This window comes from Acomys minous (genome assembly GCF_964271855.1).
Source record: "Acomys minous genome assembly, chromosome: 6".
Taxonomy (NCBI): domain Eukaryota; kingdom Metazoa; phylum Chordata; class Mammalia; order Rodentia; family Muridae; genus Acomys; species Acomys minous.
Window position 1 is genome coordinate 122,604,365 of NC_140487.1, and position 19,916 is coordinate 122,624,280.

General features: G+C 41.4%; 1 protein-coding gene across 11 annotated transcripts in view; it reads right to left on the reverse strand.

The window, feature by feature from the left end:
• Positions 1-19,916, reverse strand: part of KIF1B (kinesin family member 1B) — a 140,401-nt gene that overhangs the window by 91,254 nt on the left and 29,231 nt on the right. For all 11 annotated transcript variants that reach the window (XM_084786694.1, XM_084786690.1, XM_084786692.1 and 8 more), the window contains exons 3-9: positions 16,690-16,766; positions 14,353-14,532; positions 12,940-13,005; positions 5,969-6,147; positions 5,292-5,403; positions 2,345-2,422; positions 1,055-1,120 (exon numbers count right to left, since the gene is read on the reverse strand). In XM_084786694.1, coding sequence (XP_084642820.1) covers positions 1,055-1,120; positions 2,345-2,422; positions 5,292-5,403; positions 5,969-6,147; positions 12,940-13,005; positions 14,353-14,532; positions 16,690-16,766 — 758 coding nt within the window. The remainder of the gene's footprint in view (positions 1-1,054; positions 1,121-2,344; positions 2,423-5,291; positions 5,404-5,968; positions 6,148-12,939; positions 13,006-14,352; positions 14,533-16,689; positions 16,767-19,916) is intronic.

Here is a 19,916-nt window from a genome sequence, read left to right on the forward strand (position 1 = left end):
TTAAAGGAGAGAAAAGCGACACAAGGTAAGCCTCCAGAACAAATGGAAATCAGAGTAATTTCTAGAGACAGGAAGATATTAAATTCTTTTTAGTGATTTAAATGACCAATTAATCTAAATGTGAACATACAAAACTACCTTGGGTCTTAAATCTAATAATGAAGAGCATGCAAATGTTGGTTTAGCTTTAATGTACCAGTGCGGCAAAAAAGAAAGACATTTTAATCTACATATACAGTGCAGAGGCAATGATGGTCTTTTAATATTACAATGGCAATGAAAAATGAAAATGTTGTTGCTGTCTTCAGGTGGTCGCAAAATGCATTGTTCGCAGAAATGCTGGTGGAAAGAAATTTACTATACTGCCAGTCACATAGAACATATAGTACACACAATTGTGTCCAATACATGGCATTTGGTGATTGAGACTGCATCACTATACTACTTTCCCCACGGTTTTAGTATATTCTTTCCGCTTATTACAGTGACAACATCAACCAATGGTGCATTTCCTTTTTCTTTTTTTTCTCTGTGTAGCCTTGACTGTCCTGGACTCACTTTATAGACCAGGCTGGCCTCGAACTCACAGCGATCCGCCTGCCTCTGCCTCCCGAGTGCTGGGATTAAAGGCGTGCGCCACCACCCGGCTAATGGTGCATTTCTAAGAAGACATTCATCTCACTGACTGATACAGGACTGTATTTGTAAGAATATATATTATTGGCTTCTAAATCAACATCATTCTCCAAAATATTACAAAAATACTGTATTCTAGCATGAGAGACAATCTAGGAAAACCTACAAAAATACATTTGGTTATTAGGAAGTATGAAGTAAGGCTCACAAAAAAATGAATTAAAATTTAGGTCTTCGCTCTAGCTTTACATAGCTATGGTTGTTTTCACTCTACCATCAGCACAAACTCAAATTGTATTATACTCTAGTCCTACCTGAAAAAAATTTAATCCCATAAAAAGGCCAAAGCCAGAACAACATTTAATGAAGCTTACTTATTGAGCAGACGTTTTGTCTTAGAAGGAAACAGAAAACTTACCACCTCCGCCAAGGCCGAAATGACTTTGCCCAAAGTTGTCAGAGACTTATTGATATTCGCACCTTCCTAAAATAAACCCCAAACATGAACATTTACAAAAAGATATTGCTTCAAGGTGAGCATATCTGCGTCATTACAGCGTAACTTCTAAAGCCTCCCGGAGCCTTTGGTCTTTCCTCTGCCTCCCTGGTAGCGTGCCGAGACCCCTCGCCCACCTCCCAATCCTTTCTACCTTCAAGACGCCTCTACTGCAACATCTTACACAACTCACCAACACGAAAGGCCTGACCAGGTCAAGCAATATCTCTGTCAGAGCCCACACTGGTTCTTACATCTGTATTTTGTATACCCCAGTCCAATTACTATCTCTTCCATTGAAACAAATTTTGCCCAATTCTCAAAATACAATACAACCCTCACTCTTGACCATAAATTCTTCCTTAAGCATTTGGTTATCTAATTTATCATTTCATTGATTATTACAGACCAATAATTTTTTTCAAGACAGGGTTTCTCTGTCCTAGACTCTCTTTGTAGACCAGGCTGGCCTTGAACTCACAGCAATCCGCCTGCCTCTGCCTGAGTGTTGGGATTAAAGGCGTGCCCCACCATGCCCGGCCTGAAACTATAGACTAATAACTAGGAATTTTTTCATTAAAATTAAATTTTAAAATTGGGTTTTGGGCTAGTTGTGGTGGCACAAGGCTTTAATCCTAGCACTCCAGAAGCAGAGGCAGGCAGACCTCTGTGAGGCCAGCCTGGTCTACAGGTTGAGTCTAGGACAGCCAGGGCACTGCTAAACAGAAAAACCTTGTTTCGAAAAACCAACAACCAAACAAACAAACAAAAAAAAAAAATTGTACTTTGTAGGTTACAAAGTCTCTGGTGCAATTCCTCCTCTGCAGCATAAGAGCAGTCATAGAGGGTGAGCACAGTTGGTCATGTGCTTGACTCATGCACAAAGCTCCAGGTCCTGTCTCTAGCAGCACGTAAAGGAGATATGGTGGCACGTGCCTATAATCTTAACAGTCAGATAGAGGCAGGAGGATCAGAGTTCAAGTTCATCCGAGCTACATAAAGTTCAAGGCCGGCTTGGACTACATGAGAACCCGTATCCAAATAAAGAAACTAGTAAATGTCACTATAAACAACATATAAATTAAAAGATACAGCTATTTCTCAATAGAATTTTATTTATAACACTAGGCAGTACATAGATTTGGTCCCTAGCCATAGTTTATAGACCCGTGATACAAAACATTGACTAAATCATTTTGCTAAAATAAATACCTTTAATCGAGTTCCTTTGGCACCAGTTGAATCAGCACGTTCACTTCCTGCTAGATCCACCAAGCTGATTTTACTGACCTAAGTAAAGAGCAAGAACATGGAAATTAAAAAATAAGTAAGACAGCTAGGTGTGGTAGCACATGACTGGGACTCCAACACTCAGCAGGTAGAGGCAGAGGATCAGCCATGAACTCAAAGGCAGTATGCTCTACATAGTGGTAATGAACTCAAGACTTAACAACAACAACAACAAAACAGTAACAACAACAAAACAGGAGTAGTCCTTAGACCCAGGAAGCACGGCAGGTGGATTTCTGTGAATTCTAGGCCAGTCTGGTCTCCACACAAGTTCCAGGCTAGCCAGGAATTCATAGTGAGGCTGTGTCTTAACACACACTGACCTCTATCTACATGTACACACGTGTGCATATACACACACATCCATACAAACAAGAAACCTATTAAATTGGCACATGAAACATGAAGCACTGACCAACTAGAGCTGTTATGTACTTCTGGTGGCAATAATTATTTTGAAAACTGATTAGCTGTTTCTTAAGAAGCTAAGTCTGGCTTTAATCCCAGCACTCAGGAAGCAGAGGCAGGCAGATCTTGGTGAGTTCAAGTTGCAGGACAGCCAGGGCTACATAATAGAGAGACCCTGTCTCAAAAGACAGACAAACAGATAACCCAGAATCTAATCTGCCACAAGACTCAATTCTACTCTTGAGTACTCATCAATATAAACGAAAACAAAATAAAACTCAAATTGCCAGCTGTGCATGCTAGGTATAACACTAGGGAAGCTCAAGCAAGAGATCATGAAGCTCAGGGAGCTCGAGGTCAACCTGGAGTAAAGAATAAAACAAGTGTTTTTAAAACAAAAAACAAAAACAAGAAACAAAAGAAATCTCTACACACATGTACACAAATGTTCATAAGACCAGGTGAATCAAGTAATGGAATATCTGTCAGCAATGAAAAGGAACCAACTATTACATAATAACACAAATGAGTATCAAAATCATTAAAGCAAAAAAAATATAGTATTTATCTCATGTACATAAAACTATACTAAATATAAACTAATCTACAGTGACAAAAACCATATTAAGAACTGCGTTAGCCGGGCGTGGTGGCGCACGCCTTTAATCCCAGCACTCGGGAGGCAGAGGCAGGCGGATCGCTGTGAGTTCGAGGCCAGCCTGGTCTACAAAGTGAGTCCAGGACAACCAAGGCTACACAGAGAAACCCTGTCTCAAAAAACCAAAAACAAAACAAAACAAACAAAAAAAGAACTGCGTTAAGGGCCAGGCGAGGGCGCATGCTTTTAATTCTAGTACATGGGAGGCAGAGGCAGGTGGATCTCTGTGAGTTCAAGACCAGGCTGGTCTATAAAGCAAGTCCAGGACATCCAGAGTGGCACAGAGAAACCCTGTCTCATTTAAAAAAAAAAAAAAAAAGAACTGCCTCAATGATGTAGAAGATGAGACAGAGAAGTACCACGTCATGAGGCAACTTTTTAGAGTAAGAGATAGTCTCAGTATATTAATTATTTCACATATGTAAGCATTCGTCAAAAATGGTCAAATTTTATACTTTGAATGTGTGTAGGCTATTATACACCTTTATAATACCTCAATAAAATTGTTCAAAAAATTTTAGGACAGTTTATACAAAATTACCCAGAAGGGGTTATTCAAAAGCTGCTCAATTGCAGAACACTTGTTTAGCATGCAAAAGCTACTGCTTTCAATTAGCTGAAATAAAAAATAGTCACTAAGCACACAGTGATTCTAGCTTTACGAGGCAAAGGCAGAGACTCCTGTCTAAGCACAGCACAGTGATGTAGCACTTATCCAAATGAGTGAAGTCCTATGGTCAATTCTGAGCACCCCATCCCACCCTGACCCCTAAACAAAAAGAATACAGCTGAATGAAACTTAAGATTTTAAGTAGCATCATCATAAATATTTTTAGTTAAGTTTTTTTATTTTTATTAACAGATTCTGAGTGACTACTTGGTGCCAGACACTATTATATGCCCTTAACCTACATTAATACTGAATCCTCTAACAAGCCCCTCAAGTTGTCACAGAAGGAGAAATCAGAGGCATAAGGAGGTTAAGGTAATTTGCTCAGCGTTATGAACTGACAAGTAGCAAAGCCACAACTCAAAAGCATGTAATTTCCTTCCAGTCGCCACAATATTTAACCCCAATAAAATAAGAAATCAGCTGTCCAAGGCTGTTGGGAAGAGCTTGCCTAGCTTGGCGAGCTTCTATCCTCAATACCAGAAAAACAGAACCAGCAGCTACGAAGGAAAACAAGGGGCTGGAGTAGCTCAGGGGTAGCGTCTGCCCTCCATGCCACAGGGGCTGGAGTAGCTCAGGGGTAGCGTCTGCCCTCCATGCCACAGGGGCTGGAGTAGCTCAGGGGTAGCGTCTGCCCACCATGAAACAGGCTCTGAGTTCAATTCTCAGGAGCAAAAGCAAGCAAGGCACTTACTGGGCAATAATAGACTGTGGTCGGGTTGTTGTTCCCAGGAAGGAAGCATAACACGCTTACCTAATCACCACAGACACCAGTGCAATAGCTTTACCAATGAACACTATTGTTGTCCGGTCAAGAAGAAAAAGTATTTTTCCCAACAGAACCACTTAACTGTCTTGCATAAAATAAGAAAACTATTAGACCCAAAGTTTTAAATGTTCTTAACTGTGTTTTCTATCTTTCAGTTTCATTAAAGCTGCATACTGAAAACTGGTGTGGGAATAAATGGTGAGTAGAAATATAAAAACTACCTGCATAAAAAGAACAACACTTATCCTGTCAAAAAAAAAAAAGTGCAGAGGAAAAAAATGCAGAGGGTAGTAGTAAAAAAGGAATTTCTCAAAATTTCTTCACCAAATCTCTTTACAATTCAAGGGATCAAAAGCCGTCCTACCTTTTCGGTGGAAAGGTTAGTCTCGGTATCGTGTTTCTTCTGGGTGAAAACAATGGTGAACACAGCGTGGGAACGGCTGCTTGTCTCATTCATGTTGGTAGCTGCCACCGTCCTAAATAAACCAGAGGTGACCGTTTGACAAGAGAATTCTTCCCCAAGAGTTAGAGGGACAGCAGGCTCTATACACCCAAACCTAACTATCACAGACAATAGCCTTCAGCTTCCTGAGACTAAAGGACTGTCACTTACACAATTGCCCTAGGTGCTGCCTTATTTGTGAGCCCATCAAGTTACCCCACAACTCAAAAGGCACCCTATGGGAATCCCTTTTCATACTCCAGCTATCCTTTTAGGAATCACCAGAGCATTTAATTGTCATTCTACACTAGATGCCCACGTCTTCCAGAATCAGTGACTACCACAGTCTCAATGGACATTACAGCTCACATTTTACCATGACTTCATCAACACCTAAGAGTTAACATAACCAAAGTTCTGACCTGTTTCAACATGTGCCATTTTACTGAAAAGAAGCCTATACCTCTCCAGCATGGGCAAAAACTCTACAATTAAAGCAACTTTCACAGCTACAAATGTCACTTCAATCCTTAACGATGAAAACAAAGGGCCTAAAAATACGACAAAGGACTCAGTCCTTAGTCTATTTGCTACCATACCTGGCTTTGTTCCCAGCATCCATCAGGTCGGCTATGTCAGTGTAGGAAGTGACTGCCAGCTTGGACAGATCCTCCACATAAGGTCCAAGAAGCGGGTGTTCACGCACACGCAAATTACCCTTATTTTTGGGATTCAGCAAATCTCGTACTCTCTCACAGTAAATTTCCATGTAGCTCACCTAGGAACATTTTATTAAAGTAAATAAATCAAAGGATCTGGAAAAGATATATATACTTTTTTCCAAGCTAAGTATAGTGATAAGAACCTTGAAAACTCAAATTCAAGAGGCAGAGACAAAAGGATCATGTATTAAAAGTCAGCCTGGTCTAAATCCTGTCTCATTTTTTAAAAAATATAAAAATATAAAAAGCTGTACAATTATGGGTTAGAACACCATAGCATGGACCCTTCTCCTCTACTAGCAGTATGTGTGGTGGTGCTGCATAGGTCAGAAATAGTCTTTTCTCAAGAAGGAAGAAGCAGGGGCTGGAGAGATGGCTCAGAGGTTAAGAGCACTGACTGCTCTTCCAGAAGTCCTGAGTTCAATTCCCAGCAACCACATGATGACTCACAACCATCTATGATGAGATCTGGTGCCCTCTTCTGGCCTGCAGGTGTACATGCAGGCAAAGCATTGTATACATAACAGAGAGAGAGAGAGAGAGAGAGAGAGAGAGAGAGAGAGAGAGAGAAGCAACAAACAAGCACACATAACAGTTATTATTTGTCTCAGGCAGAAAATATATTTATAGTAGAACTTTATTGGTGGCAGCTCTCTTTTTTGTTTTGTTTTGAAGATTTAGTTATTAAGCCTGGCACAGAGGTACATGTCTGTAATCCCAGCATTCAGGGAGGCAGAGGCAGGCAGATCACTGTGAGTTTGAGGCCAGCCTGGTCTACAGAGTGATTTGAGGATAGCAAAGGCTACACACAGAAACCCTGTCTTGAAAAAACAAAACAAAACAAAGATTTAATTATTTATTTTATACATATGAGTGCACTGTCTGCATGTACACCTACATGCCAGAAAAGGACATCAGATCCCAGTATAGATGGTTGTGAGCCACTATGTGATTGCTGAGAATTGAACTCAGGACCTCTGGAAGAGCAGACAGTGTTCTTAATTGCTGAGCCATCTCTCCAGCCCGCCCCATCTCTTTTGAAGCAGGGTGTTCATAACTAGCTAAACCAGGCCTCAAACTTTCAATCTTCCTGCTTCACCCTCACATGCTGAGATTACAGGAATGTACCATTTTACCCAGCTTTATTGATAGTTTTAAAATGTATTATTACTAGCAATATTGAGACTTAAAGGGAGGTTATTCCAAGAGCCTAGAAATTAATATTTCTATCGGTAATGAAACCAAGGAGCGATATTCAGAGCAGAGAAAACAAGAGAGACCAATGATTAATTCTTTTGTTGTATGTATTTGTGTGGATATGCATGTGAAAGCTAGGGGTAGAGGTAAAGCTCATCTTTGGTGTCCTTTCTCAGATACCACACATCATATTTGGGGTGGGGGGGCAGGGATAGGGTCCCTCACTGGCACGGTCCCTGCCTGCTTGGAGCTGGGATTACACATTCACATGACCATCTTGGCGCGTTTACAGCAGAGGCTCTAAACTGAACTGTCTCCTCAGTCTAATAACTAATTCTTTAAGATTGACCACAGTGTTATTAACTATGGGCAAGGCACCCACTAGAAGGCGTAATGGTTCACCAATTACCATGGCTTACTGAACAATTAGGAAGGCTCAGACAACACACTCCACGGATTCTTGTCCCATCAGCAGGACGCTTCTGTCGTGGTGATGAAGGTGCTGTGCTATAACCTGGTCTGAAGCAGTGTTTGTCTGGTCAGCTCCCTTCCCTCTAACACCTCGCTCATCAAGTCATCAGGATTTCCACAGAAAAACAACATGCTGCTTGTAGAAACGTGAGTAGCTATTCCTCATAGGAGAGTTGTAAACCAGTATGTTGCCTTCATAATCTCAGCCAAATGAACTTGACTCAAGTCTGAACTTGGTCAAAATGTTAAGAATAAGCAACTGTTGAATGCTTTGCCCCAAATGAACAGTGCGTCACCCCATCCAGGGATCGGGGAACATAGTGGAAGAGAGGGCAGAATGATGTAAGAACTGAAGGAAGGGGCACAGTTCCACAGAACACTGGCTTCTGGGCATGACATGCCCACTACACTCGCGAACTCACAAGATCTATGGTGACCTGCACAAGACGGGGACTGTCAACATTCTGAAACGGAAGGGAAGGAGTTCACAAACACCATCTGTAGCATTTAAGTGGCTAGAGGGTAGGGCCCACAAGGCTCCATCTGACCCTGAGGATATAGTTAATGGCTGCTATGGAAAAAGAGACATTTATACGCAGAACAGCTGCTGGTAAGCTGCCCAAGTTTCTGTAAACAACCCCTTCCCATGTTCCCATGGGTAACTCTTAGACTCACTGGGTCACATCCTCCCCCACAAGAAAACACGAAGAAAGGACTAGTAGATCTGGTGGAAAGAAAGAGGATCAGTGATCATGGGAGGAAGAAAAGAAAGGGCAAAGAGTGAATATGACCAAAACACATTATATACATATATGAAAATATACTGAAACATACTGTTATTGTGTGCTAATAAAAGATGTAAGTATAAAATTTTTCACATACATACAATGGAGGTTTTTTAAAAAGGAATTTTCAGATCTTTACTTATTTGTATGCTTGTATATCTGCTAATATATATCCCTGAGTGAAGCTGCTGGAGGAAGCCAGCAGAAGGCATGAGGTCCCCCACAGCTGGAGTTACAGAGTGGCGTGAGCCACTTGGCCAGGTGCTGAGAACGAAACATGGGTCCTGTGGGAGAGCAGCACTCTTCACTGCTGGGCCATCTTTCCAACAATAGTTTTTTTTCTTTTCTTATTTCTGCATGTATATGTGCTGTGAAGGTATGTGTGTATTTGCCTTCGTGTTGAGAATGATTCTCTACTGTTCTTCCACCTATTCACTGAGGCAGGATCTTTCCATCAGACCTAGAGCTCGCGGATAAGGCTGCTCTTGCTAGCTAGCTTCCGTGAGATCCTGCCTCTGTCTCTGTCTTACAGGAGGACCCCACACCTACCAGGCATTTATATGAGTTCTGGGGACCTGAATATGTGAGAACAAGATAAATGCACTGGGAAAGAAAAACAGAACAAAACAAGAGATCAAGAGTGTTGGGGTACGGTCAAGTTCTAATATTAGCTGTAATGGTCAAGGCACCAAGGGGGCAAGACTTGAGCAAGGATTTGAAAAAGGAAGACTGAAATTTAAACAAAAAGGCATGCAGCCAAAGGCCAGGGTGTGTGGTGCAGTGGTACAGCCTAGCTTATACAAAGCCTTAGGTTTAATCTCTAGACTACAAAAAGAAAACTAAAAACAGGGTTGGGGGACAGCAAGATAGCTCAGTGAGTAAAGAAGCTCGCTGCTAAGCCTGACAACCTGAGTTCTGTCCCTGGGTCCAACACGGTGGGAGGAGAAAGGAGAAAAATCAGCTCCTGTAAGGTATCCTTTGACCTTATATGTGACTTGGCACTTGTGTGTGTGTGTGTGTGTGTGTGTGTGTGTGTGTGTGTGTGTGTGTCTTTCACACACACACACACAGAATAAATAAATGAAATATAATTTTTAAAATGTTATATAGTTCCAGGAACATAGCTAAGTAAATAGAGTACTTGCCTAGAATACATAGCCCTAGGCTCAATTCTGAGCGTCAGTAAAGCAGGGATGGTAGCTTACACCTATCATATGCACTAAGGTGGACAAAGGAGGATCAAAGGTCAAAGTCATCTTGGACTACATAGTCTGCCCAGGCAGAAAGGAAATTTTGTCTTTCCCCTCCCAACCCCCCCCCCAAAAAAGCCTACACATGATCAATCAGTACAAGGCTGGGCATGTAGCTCAGTGGTAAAGTGTTAGTGTGCTTGTGTGTTCAATCTTGAGTACTTAAAAAAAAAATCTTTAAATTATGGAAAAAAGCTTTCGCCCTGAGAGGGAAGCCATGCTTCAATAGATGGTCCTACACCCAGGCACATCCTGGTAATGTTAAGTGAACTCAGTGAGGTTAAAATTAAAGAAAAGCACAATAAAAAACAAACACATGAAATGGGAAGGCTACAATGGTGCTGGGGGAAGGGGGGTTGGAAAGGAAACAATGGGAGGAGGAGTTAATCAAAATGTATTATTTAATCAAGGAATTCTCAAACAATTAACAAAAAGATATCCAGAGGAAGAACATTTTAGACAATAGACAGATTGTATATTAAGGCCTTGAGACAGGAATGTTATGGTCTCATTATAGAAACTGAGATAAAAAAAGAGTCAGTACGGCTGGGACAAATAGGTGCAGAAGTGGAAAAAAGAGGTCAGGAAATGTGGCAGGGAACCATAGTGCTGACTAGGGCGTGAAGATGGACCCCAAATGATTTCTGGAAACTCACAAAATGGTATCTTCTCTTATTACCTATAAGTTCAAGAAATCCTTCACCTGATTTTTCTTTCTTTTTTTTTTTCTTTTTTTTTTTTTTTTTTTTAGGGTTTTGTTTTTTTGAGACAGGGTTTCTATGTGTAGCCTTGGCTGTCCTGGATGGCTTTATAGACCAGGCTGGCCTCAAATTCACAGAGATCCACCCCGCCTCTGCCTCTCAAGTGCTGGGATTAAAGGATGCCACTACCGCCTGGCATCCTTCACCTGATTTAAAGAATTGTTATAGGGTGAGACAAGCTAGTTAAAAATTAAAATAAAGCACACTCCCTTTTGGTATATGATAGCCATGAAGCAGAAATTTAAAAAAAAAAATTCAGAAATGTGTGCAACCTTTAATTTTTAATTTAATTTTGTTTGGCTTTTAAAAACAGGGTTTCTCTGTGTAGCCTTGGGTATCCTGGACCTGCTTTGCAACCAGGCTGGCCTTGAACTCACAGCCTGCCTCTGCCTCCCTGATTGCTGGGATTACAGGCATGCACCACCACACGCAGTAGTGCAACCTTAATTAGCAAGCAATTGGAATAAAACAAATAGCAATTGTGTAAGTGCTGTCAAAAGCCACATCACATATCAAAAAGAGAAGAAGAAAGAGGAGGCTAGGCAGTGGTGGCGCCCGCCTTCAGTCCGAGCACTGGGGGAGGCAGAGGCAGGCAGATCACTATCAGTTCAAGGCCAACGTGGCCTTCAGAGAGAGTTCCAAGACAACCACAGCTATACAGAGAAACCTTGTCTTCAAAAAAAAATTTTTTTTCTCCAGAACAATAGGTTCATGTTAAAAAGAGCATTTCCATTACTATGAAACCCGATAGTGTTTTCTTGTGTGTGTGTGTGTGTGTGTGTGTGTGTATGTGTGTGTGTGTGTAAAACAAGTTTCAAAATCACACACTTACTAGCTATATTAAAGAAGAGCGCTCACATCAAGTAAAAAAATTGTGATTCCCACCGAAATGTATAGTGAGTATAGCTGCCTTGCCTTCCAAATATTAAACGGGTACATATAATTTGCAGGACAGTCAACCACATTAATAATCAACAAAAAAATTACATTGTCAGGAGCCACTCATGCAGGACTGGACTTGAGGCAAGCAAGGGAGCTTCCTGGAGGTGGCCCCCCGCTGCAGTTCTGTGCTGGGTGTGTCCTAGTAGGCAAAGTCCCTAGGGAGCTCGTTTCCAGACTGCTTCTAGCTGCTGATTGCCTGTCCATGCTTGTATTTGCTATACCCTTCGTGTGTGTGTGTGTGTGTGTGTGTGTATATGTGTGTGTGTATGTGTGTGTATTATATATATGTACATATTCATATTATATTCATATTATATATATGTACATATTCATATATACACAAAAATGGCAAAGCATAAAAAATACAGGGGTTAGGGATTTAGCTCAGTGATAGAGCGCTTGCCTAGCAAGCGCAAATTCAAGTGGCTTTTTCAGCCCCTCCTGCAGAGTAACTAAATCTGCTGGGAATTCTGTGGTTTTTCACTTGTCACTGACACATCAACTTCTCTAGGATAGAAACAGTTCTGAGACAGACCTATGGCTTTCACTGCAGAGATGGCACCACGAACCCTGGTATGCACCATAAATATAAGCAAGTTAGTTTGAACTTCCCATGAAGCAAGAATATATGGGGCTACCAAGAAACAACTGAATTAAATACAAACCTTAATATCAATATATACAAACTGTTTCATTGTAATTCCTTACACCTTGTCAGCTTATGGCATAAAATACTGCCATTCTAAATTTACTTTGTTTCTTGGAATGATAAAACTATTGTCCTAAACTCACTATAAATTACTTCCAGACCAGCCTGCTTAACATCAAGAGTTCCAGGACAGCCAGAGTTAATAGAGAAACACTATCTTTAATAATAATAATAATAATAATAATAATAATAATAATAATAATAATAATAATAATAATAATGAGGAGGAGGAGGAAGAGAAGAAGAAGAAGAAGAAGAAGAAGAAGAAGAAGAAGAAGAAGAAGAAGAAGAAGAAGCAGCAGCAGCAGCAGCAGCAGCAGCAGCAGCAGCAGCAGCAATGGAGGCCCAGTGAGATGACTCAGCAGAGAAAGGCCCTTCCCACCAAGCCTTACAACCTAAGTTCAATCCTTGGGATCCACATAGTAGGAAAGAATCAGCTCTGGTAACTTCCATTCCTATATTCCTACATCGTGGCATGTGATGGTAGGTAGGTAGGTAGAGAAATAATACAGGAAGGCTGGACATGGTGGTACACACCTTTAATCACTGCACGAAGTGGACAGAGGCAGGCAGATCTTTGTGAGTTTGAGGCCAGCCTGGTCTATATAGTGAGTTCCAGCTACATAGAGACTAGGACTGCACTGAGAGACCCTTTGTCCAAAAGAGAAAAATAGAAAAGAAGAGTAAAGACAGATATACAAAAGTACCTGGTTTCAGTAATAGCTGTACTCACCTCTACAGAGTAAGACATTTCCTCATTACAGTTGTCATTGATCTTCTCAAACAGTTCTTCACACAACTAGAAAAGTAGATGAAGGGACAGCAAATCAGACGCACTGCATCACGCACAGCGCTAGAGGAAGGAATTATTAAGATAGCCTTTCTTTCTCTCTCTCTAAATGTGCATGTCATAAACCTCAAACACAATATTTTAAATAAAAAATTTGTACTCTGTTAAGCTCCTAATTGTTATTCTCATTCAACAATAGAAAACTGCTATTACTTCCTTAGGAAGAAAACTCCATTTATCCAAATCTTACTCTTCACACTGTACGCAAGTAACTAGTAATATATCACTACAGAAAACAACAACAACAACAACAACAACAACAACTGAAAATGAGCACAAACTTATGATCAAAGACGCAGCTGCCGTGGCCTGCATGTGGTAGTACAGGCCACCAATAGTATTTGGAGGCAGAAGCAGGGGGATCTCTGTGAATTCTACGACAGCCTGCTCTACACAGTGAGTTCTAGGACTGCCAGAGCTAACAGTGAAACTCTTTCAAAAGGCATAAAAGCAAGCTAAAAACAAAGACTTAACTGCAACATTATTTGTCACAATCAAAACTTACAGTCTAAAGAGGGTATGGAGGGGATGTGTGACTCAGTTGGTAAAGTGCTGGCCTAGCATGTTCAAAGCCCTGGCTGGATCCCCACAACCCTATAAACCAGGCATAACAGCACACACACAAATTAAAAATCAAGGAATAAAGCCGGGCGTGGTGGCGCACACCTTTACTCCCAGCACTCGGGAGGCAGAGGCAGATGGATCGCTGTGAGTTCGAAGTCAGCCTGGTCTACAAAATGAGTCCAGGACAGCCACAGCTACACAGATACCCTGTCTCAAAAAAAAAAAACCCAAATAAATAAATAAATAAATAAATAAATAAATATCAAAAAGGGGGGGGGGGGAATAGAACTGTAGTTACCTGCATAATACTTTTCTAGAACACATTGTCCTAGGTTCTATCCTTAGGACCAAAAAAAAGGAAAATAAAAATCTATTCTTTAGAGATGATCCATTTAGGAACTTTAAATAAGATAAGACCAACATCTCCTGAGTGTTCAAATACTCAGGGGGGGGGGGGAAGCTCTAAGAAGCTGAGACTACTAAAAGACGGGATAACATGGCAGTGCAGAAACAGCAACATTTTTAGAAAATGTTAACTTTCCCATCTTAAAAATCTATGTACGTACATGTCAATCATTTTTCTAGATAGTAAGTACCTTCAAGGGAAAGAAAAAGGTTGTCTGACTGAGTGCCTTCCACAGCATATTCTCTGAATATATTTTTGCCAAATAAAAGGCAATTTGAGGCCAAAAGTATGGACGCGCACAGATGCTGACATTCAAGCTGCTTTACCTGTGGGATGATGCCTGCCTGGCTTTCTTCTTGCTTCCCCATCATCGTGTAGGATTTCCCAGCACCAGTCTGCCCATAGGCAAAAATACACACATTGTACCCTTCAAAGGCATGTAAGAGCATTTCCTTCCCAATGTCATTGTACACTCGATTCTGCGATGCAAAACAAGGATCTTCAGGCTGTAAAGATTAGGAGGAAAAGTTATAGCATTTTAGTAACATTCTTTCCTATAGTCCACATTTTAAAAAATGTTTGGAGTCAGAATAGTCATTTAGACAATGTTAAACATTTTTAAGAACCTTCTACACATATTTCACTGTAGTAGTTGGAGCTCCAAGATTCTCATAAGTAGAAAATGGGAATAACAGACCAGAGGTCAGGTCCTCAGAGATCAGGTCCTCAGAGATCAGGTCCTCATAGAAAGCTACCTCTTTGAACTCACTGTAAACATTACAGCTGTTTTCACTTTGGTAAAGAGCATTTCCAATTCCTCCCTCAACCCTTTCCTTAATGATTAGGCTTTGTGGATAGTTTGGAATACCTTTCCTCAGAAAACAGGTAAAACTTAGAATATCTACAAAACAGACGCCACAGAAATGAGAGCAAATCAAGTTCAGAAGCAGTCTTTAAACGTCAACAAAATCTGGTTCTCCACGGACTAAAGCTGTCAGGGAAGAATCAAAATACTTGATTAAAGTAACAATTTTATTCTTCAGGTAGTATTCTCTGTGTCAAAAATGAACTCCTGGCCAAGTGCGGTGACACATGCCCATAATCCCAGCACCCGGGAGGCAGAGGCAGGCGGATCGCTGTGAGTTCAAGACCAGCCTGGTCTACAAAGCAAGTCCAGGACAGCCAAGGCTACACAGAGAAACCCTGTCTTGAAAAACCAAAAGGAAGAGGAGGAGGAGAAAGAAGAGGAGGAGAAGGAGGAACAACAACTCATGGCTGGGTGCATTTCATCACTGAGCAGGCAGAGGTAGGGGAATCAGGAAGTAAAGGTCAGCTTCAGCCTCATATAGTGAGTTTAAAGCCAAATGAGACCCTGTCTCATTTTTTTCTTTTAAGTTTTTGTTTTTGTTTTTGAGACAGAATCTCACTACATATCCCTGGCTGGCCTGTAACTCGGAGATCCATCTGCCTCCTGACTGCTGGGTCTAAAGGTGTGTGCCACCACACGAGGGCTTCAAAACAACTGTCTAAAAATTTAAAATTAAAATAAATTCAGTTGGAGAGATGGCTTAGTGGTTAAGAGCACTATCTGCTTTTCCTGAGGTCCTGAGTTCAATTCCCAGCAACCATATAGTGGCTCACAATCATCTATGCTGCGATTGGATGACCTCTTCTGATGTGCAGGCATACAAAGAGACAGAGCACTCATACATTAGATAGATAGATAGATAGATAGATAGATAGATAGATAGATAGATAGATAGGCAGGCAGGCAGGCAGGCAGACTGGCTGGGGATATGGCTCCATGACTAAAGGGCTTATGTGCAAACATGAAGGCCTACACCCATATAAAAGCTGCCCAGAAACCGGGTACAGTAGTACACACCTGTAACCGCAGCACTCAGGAGAGGCAGGTGGATCTCTGTGAGTTTGGGGTCAGCCTGGTCTACAGAGCAAGTCCCAGGACAGCCAGGGCTACACAAAGAAACCCTGTCTACAAAAGAAAAAACAAAAACACACAAACAACAACATCAAAGCTGCTATTACCCTAGCGCTAAGAAGTACCCAAGAGGATCCTAGGGCTCACTGATCAGACAGTCTAAAGGCAGTCAGTGAGCTGCAGCCTCAGAGAAACCCCAGCTCAGTATGGTGGAAAGCAACAGAGAAGAACACCAGACACCAACCTCTAGCCTCCACATGGACCCCTGCACACACACACAAAATACATGAATGAACAAATCAGCATTTTTTTAAAAATGAACTCATGAACTGAGGGTTTATTAGCCAAGTGTTGTGGTTCACGCCTGTAATTTCAGAACTTGAGAAGGTAAGTCAGAAATAACGGCCCCAAGTGTGAAGCTAGCCTAAGGTATACAGTGAGTTCAACAGCAATGTGGACAACAAGAGTGTGTCTCAAAAAAACAACCACGACAAAAAACTTAACACCGCGCGCGCGCGCGCGCGCGTGCACACGCACGCACACACACACACACACACACACACACACACACACACACAGAGAGAGAGAGAGAGAGAGAGGGAGAGAAAGAGATAGGGGGGGGAGGGGGAACTCATCCTTGACCACACTCAGAAAATTAGAATTGGATCTTGGAGCAACTAAGGATAAAAGAGACAGAAAAGAAAACGGGAGGCAGGAGACTCACCGAGGTGTGGGACCAGTAAGAGTAGTCAAAGCTGAAGGACTTTGGTGCTTCCTTTGGGTTCTTTGGGTTAATAATACCTAAAGAATAAAAATATGTGTGTTAAGTCCTTCAATTACAAGTTCATTAGCTTAATATATCATATTATATGTTTAAATCATCCCAAACAGCACATTTATACTCTTGAGTCTTAACAGGAAAATCAAAAAACAAAAGTATCATTCATTGTTTAAGAGTCAATTTATGTTGGGACGCGCGCGCGCACACACACACACACACACACACGCACACATACACAACCATACCACGACGCTCAATGAGTGTTACCAGCATTCAGAACAGACCCTCGTATTTAGCAGGTTTTCAGTAAATCTTCTAAAACTGAATGTTTGTCCTCCCTTGGCAAGTTAGCAGCTAAAACTTGGAAATGAGCTATTTTTATTTCAAAGCACCTGTAAGGTTTGAAATACTTTAACAGATAAGAAATAAAAACTGGGGGCTGGAGAGATGGCTCCGAGGTCAAGAGCACTGGCTTTTTTTCCAATGGTCCTGAGTTCAAGTCCCAGCAACCACATGGTAGTTCACAACCATATATAAATGAGAGCTGGTGCCCTCTTCTGACGTGCAGGCAGAACACTGTATACATAATAAATAAGGAAGTAAATCTTTTGGAAGGAAGGAAGGAAGGAAGGAAGGAAGATTAGAAAGTTAGCCAGTGGTGGTGATGCATGCCTTTAATCCTGCCACCTGGGAGGCAGAGAGAGGCAGATTTCTGTGTAGTCTGGTCTACAGAGCAAGTTCCAGGACAGCTAGACCTATACAGAGAAATCCTGTCTTGTAACCCGCTCCCAAAAAATTTAAAAAAAAAAAAAAAGAAAAGAAAGGTATTATTACATTAACCCAAGCCAATGTGAAACATTCTTTGTGAAGTGCTTGCCATCTACTTCAAAAATGCACTTGGTTGTGAGGCAGCCATGCAAAGTTTATGTTTCTGAAATCCACAGTAGATGACATGTAATGTATTCATAGATGCTTAAGCAGAACCAGAGCACTAATAAACCACAAATCTCACTACACACATTGAGAATGACTTCTCATGAAACACCACCACCACCACCACCACCATCACAGCGTACTGCAGCAACTGACTGAATGCTGCAGCCTAATCCTTCCAAAGCTTTATCATCTCTTATTTCAGATGAGACAGACACTCCCGAACATGTGGTCATAAAACCTGCTCAAATACTGGACATCTCAACCAATTCCTTTTGCTGAGGCAAGGCTACATGCCAAACTATCAGTGAAAACAGGATTAAAAAGTAAATCTGTCTTGGGCAGCTGGTGTGCAGGACACAAATAGCAACAGTTGCTACGGTGCTTAGTTCTCCCTCTCTGGATTCCTCTGGGTACAGCCACAGACTTATGTTCCAACCTCAAATGCTGACAGAGTATTAATAAGGCTCACATTACACAGAATCATGTGACTAGTGAACATAGTTCTAGAAAGAACAGCTCCCTACAAATAAATGGTAATTTAATCAGCCTAACAGAAGAGCACGACATACCAGCCAGCATTTGCTCCACAGTTACTCCAACCCCTAAGCATTTTGTGTTTGGTAACCCTTTTTATCCTCCCAACCACTCAATGGGGCAAATGTTTTCCCATCCCATCTTATAAAGAAACCATCATGGAAAAAGCTCAGTACTCCTTAGGCCACAGAGCTAGCCGGTGACAGATCCAGAATTTGAATTTGTAGACTTGCCACAATTGCCCAAGACAGCATCACGTAAATACTTATTCTTCACATCCAAAGTTTACCAAAGAGACACAGCGTAAACCACAGGCATTCTTTAAAATTATCTTTATTCACTTAAACTTTCCCTGTTTTAATGGACTTTAACAACAAAGTCTTCCAAGAAAACAAAAATTAGAGTCCTACTGCATGAGTCAGAGCTAAAAACTAATAAGCACTCTGAGGTGGAAGGCATGCCCCTGAAGTCAGTCTTTACCACTCCAAAGCATGGTTAAATAAACACTCCTAACATCTAGAAAATTGGCTGTTATCAACCACTCAAGCCATATTTCATCCAGTTACCAGTTCTGTCAGAACATGAAGAAGTACAAATTCTCAGATCCTATCCCTTGATTTGTCATTTCCCTAAGGGGAAAACAGAGACAATCTACATCAGAGGATAGTAAGTTCACACGAAACACTGTCCTCTTCCTCTGCAAGCTTTTCTCCCAGATCTTTGAAGCTTCTGATAGTAACACAACCAACCTGGGTTTCTTGTTTGTCTGTTTGCACAGTGCTAGGGGCTGAAGCCAGACTGAAGCCCTTGTACAGGCTAAGCAAGTATGTTACCACTCTGCTACTTTCACAGCCCCACCCTATTTTGGTTTTGTTTTGTTTTTGGTTTCATTGGGGGGGGGGGGTGTTTGGTTTTTCCAGACAGGGTTTCTCTGTGCAGCCTTGGCTGTCCTGGACTCCCTCTGTAGACCAGGCTGGCCTCGAACTCAGAGATGCACTGCACCTGGCTTCAGAAATATTTAATTTTTCAAAAGTTTTTTATTATAAGTCTTGGGACCTAGCTCAGTGGCTTCCTGGAATATATAAGAGCCTGGGCTCAATCCCCAGCAACACACACAGTATAACTGTCTAATAGCTTACATAAATAACATTAAATCTACCTATATTTGAAATATTTCAGTTCCCAAATGAGAAAATTAAGTAATACAAAAGTCAGCATTGTTACTAGAGTTATCAGGAGCATCAATAAACACAGTAATTCCTACTTCTTTTAAAAAATATTATTTTATGTATATGAATGTTTTGTTTGCATGTCTGTCTGTGCATTTCGCGTATACCTGCCTAGTGCCCTTAAGGCCCAAAGAGGGCATTGGATATCTTGGAACCACAGTTACCAAACGAGTGCCAGGAATTGAGCCCGGATCATCTGGAAGAGCAGCCCGTGCTCTTAAGCACTGGGTCAACTCTCCAGACCCTATGTTCTACTCCTTAAGTTCTGTATCTGCATCTATAGATTTTGTTTGTTTGTTTGTTTTTCGAGACAGGGTTTCTCTGTGTAGCTGTCCTGGACTCACTTTGTAGACCAGGCTGGCCTCGAACTCACAGCGATCCACCTGCCTCCCGAGTGCTGGGATTAAAGGTGTGTACCACCACACCCAGCTTTCAAATTATTTTTTTAAGGTTTTTTTTTTTAACTTGTAT